Source organism: Diabrotica virgifera, chromosome 3 (assembly GCF_917563875.1).
Source record: "Diabrotica virgifera virgifera chromosome 3, PGI_DIABVI_V3a".
In the NCBI taxonomy this organism is placed as follows: domain Eukaryota; kingdom Metazoa; phylum Arthropoda; class Insecta; order Coleoptera; family Chrysomelidae; genus Diabrotica; species Diabrotica virgifera.
This window is the reverse complement of record NC_065445.1, coordinates 68,205,902-68,213,381: the sequence shown is the minus strand read 5'-3', so window position 1 is coordinate 68,213,381 and position 7,480 is coordinate 68,205,902. Positions and strand designations below refer to the sequence as shown.

General features: G+C 31.6%; 1 protein-coding gene across 1 annotated transcript; it reads right to left on the bottom strand.

The window, feature by feature from the left end:
- Positions 1-3,636: 3,636 nt before the first annotated feature.
- On the bottom strand, positions 3,637-5,433 carry LOC126882504 (general transcription factor II-I repeat domain-containing protein 2-like). The gene has a single exon (XM_050647470.1). It carries the CDS (start codon positions 5,431-5,433, stop codon positions 3,637-3,639), a length of 1,797 nt encoding a protein of 598 aa, XP_050503427.1.
- Positions 5,434-7,480: the final 2,047 nt, after the last annotated feature.

Here is a 7,480-nt window from a genome sequence, read left to right as displayed (position 1 = left end):
ACTTCGCGTGGTATCCGGTAAGAAAATTCCACACCAAATTTGCATTTGAAAATCCAAAGCTGCATGAACAGATTAATAGCGCGCCATAGCTTTGTCAGCAATTATTTAGGCTTTCAAATTCGTAATTTCTACTCATTGTAGTTGCATGGGAATACCATTTCAAGATAGAAAATAGTATATTCTTCAATTTTACATATAGTGGAGTCAATGAAGGTTTTCACCTCCGATTTCGTTGAACCTCCATCGATTTTCATGAAAATTGGTAAGTATGTAGAGGATACCTCAAGAAACAAAGGTGACATGGTGCCAACTTGCGCTTTTACCCTGGGGGGGATGCCACCCCTTCTCGGGGGTGGAAATTATTTTATTAAAAATAATACCACTAATCGATAGAGGGACAAATTATAAGTAAAATTTGTTATATAGAGTTATTTCAATAAATCAATAGTTTTTGAGTTATTAAAGATCAAAAGTTTTGATTTTTCCTGAAAAAAATCCATGTTTTAAAGCAGTTTTTCATAAATAACTCAAAAACCATAAGTTTCTTCAAAGAAGTTGTTATTACCAAAATCGAAGATAATATGAAAATAAATAAGCTCCTTATTCGAAAAATCCTTTATTACATATACAAAGTGAGTTATATGCAATTGAATGTATATTTTTTCCGCGAGTACTCAAATCTTAGTATTCAAGCTTAAATAACAGGAAAACGATGCACTTTGTTAAATATAGATATTAAACATTTTAATAAAGTACTTAAAGGTAACTATCAAAAAGCTATATAAGAAGTCGATAGCATCAAAATTAAGCAAGTTATGATGGAAATAAGAGGACCCTTTCAGATTTTTTAGGGAAGAATGAAAAATGAAACATACGTCATTTCCACAAAAATTAAAATTTATAGTAACCCATTTAAAACTTTATTTATTTTAACATGAGTAATAACTTCAACAATTTTGACCGGTTTAGAATGCATATTTTTGAAAAAAAAAATACGATTAAAAAAAATTAGAACTTTTCAAATTTTCGTGAATTTCATTTTCTTTTGATAATAACTCCAAAAATACTCGATATACTTAAAAAATGATAGAGAACCAAATTTTAGTTTTAACTTTATTTAAGCTTTTTCTTTTTTTAATATTTTTTTACGACAAAAAATAACCGAGATAGAAACATTTAAAACCTAAATTTTACTGCGAGAACCATGTAACCGGGGCCCTTTCACCTTGTATTTAAAAAAAAAATAAAGGATTTAGAAAATTATGTTTAATACAGTGTTATAGAACTTTTACTTAGCTTTGTAATGGTTTTTGGATAAATCTCATATTTCAAAATTTAACGGAGTTATTTTAAAAAAACCAATAACATTTTCTTTGAAAAAATTTTATAGCGGAGATTTTGTATGTATACAGGTTGTGGGAAGTCCAATTAGTCGTTTGTTGTAGGAGATACGAAAAAAGTTTATTTAGGTGAGATTGGGGCATAGATAATATCAGAATTTAAATACATTTCCAAATATACAGGGCCACCCATATTGACAGGGTGAAACAAAATTATCTTTTGTTTAATGGAACACCCTGTATATTTTTACATTTTTGGATTCTCCTCTATGTTTTATTTCTTAAAATATCAGGTTTTGTGATGTTATACGAAGTAGTTTAAAAGATAATTACGTTTTTATTTTCAAATTTCATAGCAATATTCACCCCCTGTATAATTGTAGTGATTTGACATCAGAAAATCAATTTATGTTCATATGATTTTTAATATAATCTATTATTGTTAAAAATTATTAATCTAGCAAAACGTTTAATTTTAGCTAATACAGGGTTGGTCGAAACTGAATGAGTGTTTTCTCAAAGTTTGAGAGAATGAGTTTTCTCAAACGGAGCAGCCTGTAATGTCTGTAATGAGCATTGTAATGAAATGCTATTGTATGGCACTTTATTATTTCCCACCCTGCCAGTGAGAACTGAATTTATTTTTGAAATCCCTAACTTTATGTCTTTAATTATTTTAAATATTGTAAACGATTAAAAAACAATCAAATTAAATTGAAATGAATAACCAGTGTATATCTTCCACATTTACTTCATATTTAACGTAGCCTGTACCATAACATTGCACAGATTATTATCCCTGTATAGCAACGATATACCATGAATGTGAATTCATACTTGAGAAATGTCCTATATCCAGTCTCACAAAAAAAAGGGATTCCTCAAACATAATATATATGCAGACAAAATCAGCCAAAGTGATTTGCGATATCTACTTAAAGGCCCTACCAAGTTGGTTTTGTTGAATATAGCATGGAAGCACGACGATACTTTAGTGATAAGCGTATTTTTCGTAGTAGCTATAGTATGTTGTTTTATATTATGTATTACCTATATTAAATTAGTTTTAGTATGTTTCGTTTATCTAAAAAAATGTAAAACAAACAAAAATTCTGTTTTTCTTGTAGTTGTTTTTTCGTATAGATATTGTTTTATATTGTAGTAAATTGAATTTAGTTTTAGTATGTTCCGTTTGTTTGTAGAATTATATTTAATTAGATTTGCTTTAATTACTAAAATAAATAAATTTTCAATTATATTTTATGTATTTGTGGAAAAGGAAACCTAGCATTAGCGGCCACATTTCTATAACGGCCAATTGTTTTCTATTTTTAGTGGCCGTTATTGTCAGGTTTTACTGTACCAATAATATTTTGTTAAATTATGAAATATTATTTAAATAAAAAATTTATAAACTTGATAAAAGAAAGTTTGCTTAGAATTTTCTCCTCTATCTAATTATGGGGTTATTTTAATAAAATAGTCGCAGACGAGGGAAATTTTCTAAAAATATTCATGATCAAAAAAAAATTTCCGGATATTAATTTGACTTCGCGTGGTATTCGGTAAGAAAATTCCACACCAAATTGGCATTTGAAAATCCAAAGCTGCATGAACAGATTAATAGCGCGCCATAGCTTTGTCAGCTATTTTTAGGCTTTCAAATTCGTAATTTCTACTCATTGTAGTTGCATGGGAATATCATTTCAAGATAGAAAATAGTATATTCTTCAATTTTACATAAGTTTTGAGTAACTACAAGTGATAGAAAATGAATCAAAACTAAATTATGTAAACAAATAAAAACGAGTCTGTCAAAAATGTTCTGTTATTGTAAACGTCAAAAAATTTCCACTATAATTCGCTGTTGGGTACCCCACGAGCAAAAAATTTCCGATAAAATACCTCCGTTGCCATGGTGATCTGTCAAAATAACGTATTTTGATTGGTTCAAAATTACAGGTGTGGAATTTTCAACGAAATTTTTTTTTTCGTTTATACCAGGGGTCTCCAAACTACGGCCCGAGGGCCACATCCGGCCCGCAGACAGATTTTGTCCGACCCGCGGAGACATACTTGAAAACTCCTTAATATTTTTTATAGCAAATAAAATGTTTGTGATAAGTTGGATAAAGAAACACAGAATGGTAATGAGTAAAGACATGTATAATTTATGCAGTAAATTTAACTTCAGCATATAATAACTAACAAATTATTGAAATGAATCCAACTAACATTTTATACATTGTAAGTAATGAACAACACATACCTTATAACAAACATGACATATGAAATGCTAATGAGATGTATGTAATTGAGATTTTCCACCGACAATAGTTTGTAGTTGTGGACTAATTTTACTTGTATCAATTATTAAAAGAGATTTAAGATGCTCGTCAGTTAATTTAGATCTGTATACATTTTTTGTGTACTTCATTTTGGAGAAGGTTTTCTCACACAAATAAGTAGTACCAAAAACGGAAAACAGCCCACGAGCAAATTTATGCAAATTATCAAATTGTGTCAGTGGAAGACTCTTATAAAATTCCAACAAAGATGAGTTTTCATATTTGTTCTTAATTATATCACTGCACTGAAGATCAATCATTTCCATTTGAAGTTCCGGGGCTAGGGTTTCAATGTCAGCATCAAAAGGATTCTGAAAAATCTTAATTTGATTCGCAATGGCATCAAAGTCCGAGAAACGAGTATCAAAATTTATCTTCAAAGCACTCAAAGTTTCGATTGCAAAATCGATTGGAAACTCAGTCTCAGTAGTGTGGCTGAATATTTCACATGTTTTAAAATGTGAAAAACATTTACTTCGTAGTTGTGATTGAAACAGTATCAATTTCATCCGGAATGACTTGATATTAGTGTATAAATCAGGAAGATGCTGGTTTTCTCCTTGCAATCTCAAATTCAGTTCGTTCACATGTTTTGTCAAATCAACATAGAATGCTAACTTCCATAGCCATGCGTTGTTTTGTAATTCAGTAAGAGGGCGGTGCTTTTCATTCAAAAAAATTTCGATCACTGCTCGAAGTTCAAAAAAGCGCTGAAGGACTTTCCCACAACTAAGCCAGCGTACGGCAGTATGATAAGGTAAGTCTGTTTCTCCGATCTCTGCAATAAATTGTCGGAATTGTCGGTGATTTAGCCCAAAAGATCTGATGAAATTAACAGTTGATATGACTGGTTTCAGAACGTCAGACATATCCAAACATTTTCCGCACAAAGACTGTTGATGAATGATACAATGTAAGACTAATGGTTTTGAGCCGCCGTCATTTTCTACAGCCTTTGACACAAGAGCGACCACTCCTTTATCTTTCCCACTCATGTTTTTGCCTCCATCATTTGTAATACATTTCAAGTTTTTCCATCGAAGGTTCTTTTTATTAATGGCCATTTCAACTCCTTTAAAAATATCGATACCAGTAGTTGTGCCATGAATACTATACATATCAAGAAGTTCTTCGTGCACTTCATAGCTTTTATCTACTCCTCTAATATAAATCAACACCTGAGCAGTATCTGACACATCCGTTGACTCATCCAAGGCCAAAGAAAACCACTCAACATGTCCATTTTTGTCGAACAGTTGAGAGGATATATTTTCAGCGATGTTTTGTACCCTTCGAGCCACAGTGTTTGCTGACATACTGACAGTTTTTAATAAATTTACCTTTTCAGGGCACATTTCTTCGACTACTGCAATTATGCATTCCTTGATCATTTCTCCATCGGTGAATGGTTTTCCACGTTTTGCAATTTCAAGAGCCACACGAAAGCTGGCACGAGTTGCCGCCTCTTGTTCAGTTTTGACTTTTGTAAATAAAGATTGCTGCGATTTCAATCCGCACTTCAAAGCTTCGAATTTTTCTGTCCGCACAATTCCTGTATATTTTGAGTAATTTTGAGAATGTTTTGTTTCATAATGACGTTTCATGTTATATTCTTTGAGAACGGCTATGCTTTCATTGCAAATCAAACATAGCGCCTTGTTACTGGACTCAATTACGAAATACTGAATGTTCCACTGATCTTTGAATTTTCTGCATTCACTATCAATTTTTCGCTTCTTTTTCATTCTACTAAATCACACACAAAAGCAACAATTCAAATCAAATCAAAATACTGTTACACGCACAAACTTGTTTTAAGGAGGTACGCCCTATTTTATTTCATAACAGTTTCATAGGAACTGACTTGTAGTTACGCCACTATTGTCATCGCCAGCTAACTTGGCGGAGCGCACAAACCCAAAATTGCTTACTGGCTTAGGTGGGGTCTTTAGTCTCCTCCCAGTTATCAGGGGCGTAACACTTAAGTGATTTGCGGCTATTATTTTTCAGACTTCTTATTATTTCGGATAGTTAAGTGTGTTTGTGACAATTTATAACGATGGCGTTGAAAAATAGTAGAAAGAATAATTATGTTATTAGTGGACAATCTCGGGAGAGATTGGAGATTTCCACTGGTGGAAATGTTTTGTTTGTTTATGTCTACCTTGTATTAAATTAAAATATATCAAAAATAGGTGAATATTTGACATACTTAATAATGTTGACAGCTTACCACACTTACAAAAAATTAAATTATTCGTTATTTTACGGGAAAAAATTAAATACAGGAAAATTAATAATATGCAGTGTTGCCATCTTGGCCCTCGGAACTTACAGGAGTAATCAGTATGGCCCTAAGGCTGGAAAGTTTGGAGACCCCTGGTTTATACCGATGGGTACCTACAGTTCATCTAATTTACTTACCGTTGCACGTCATTATCTACGTTAGAGATCTAAGTTGACATTGTTGCCCAATTACAAAAAATTCTTAAATTCATTTTAAATCAAATACATCACACAAGTTTTGCGGAAGTGGATTTTACAGCAAAACCAATTAATATTCAATGTAAATAAATAACAACTTTAAAAATAGAAAACAAGAATTAAGTTATAATCTTACGTTAAAGTACATAATAAAAACAGTAAATATAATAGTCCTGTCGCCAGTAGGGGTACAACGGCCTCCTTAATTCAGATGGACTTACCCAAGTTTTCTTTATCTATTTTGACCCGTAGAACACGAATTTTTTGGGTAACAGTCGATCCGGATGTCGATAAGATTGTTATAAACAAAGAACTTGAGGAATCACATAACAGCGATTTTTCGCAAAACAAAACATGTTTTTTTATTCTTTGGGTCATTCTAAGCAAAAAATTATTTTACAAGTTTTTTGGTAGGATGCATAGTTTTCGGCATAAACGGGGTTGAACTTTCAAAAAATCGAAAAATTGCAATTTTTGAACCCGAATAACTTTTGATTGAAAAATAAAATAGCAATTCTGCTTACCGCATTTGAAAGTTCAAGTAAAATTCTATCGGTTTTGATTATTTTCATTGCTAGAAATTAATTTTTTTATTGTTAAACAAAGCTATCAACACATGGTAATTGAAGTATGTTTTCAATGCATTTCTAATTTGAAATCGAACGAGTAGGCGCGCATACAGAATTTCTACGTACATTGCGTCCATTAAAACGCATGCATTGGGCCCGGGAAACACTATGTGTTTATATCTTTATTTAACAAATAAAAACTTATTTTTTAGCAATGCAAACAATCAAAACCGATATAATTTGACTTGAACTTTCAAAAGCAGTAATCAGAATTGCTATTTTATTTTTTAATCAAAAGATATTCCGGTTCAAAAATTACACTTTTTCGATTTTTTGAAAGTTTAACCGCGTATATCTCGAAAACTACGCGTCCTACGAAAAAACTTGTAAGATCATTTTTTACTTAGAATCATCCAAAAAATACAAAAAAATATTTTGTTTTGCGAAAAATCGCTGCTATTTAATTCCTCAAGTTCTTTGTTAATAACAATCTTATCGACATCCGGATCAACTGTTACCCAAAAAATTCGTGTTCTACGGGTCAAAATACATAAAAAAAACTTGGGTAAGTCCATCTGAATTAAGGAGGCCGTTGTACCCCCCCTGGCGACAGGACTATAATGAAACAAATACTTGTAGTAAAGAATATAAACAAATATGAATTGTCATCACCGCAACTGTCAAATAAATGTTACGAATTTATGCCAAAATGTCACCTCCGTTCGATTATAGTTACAGT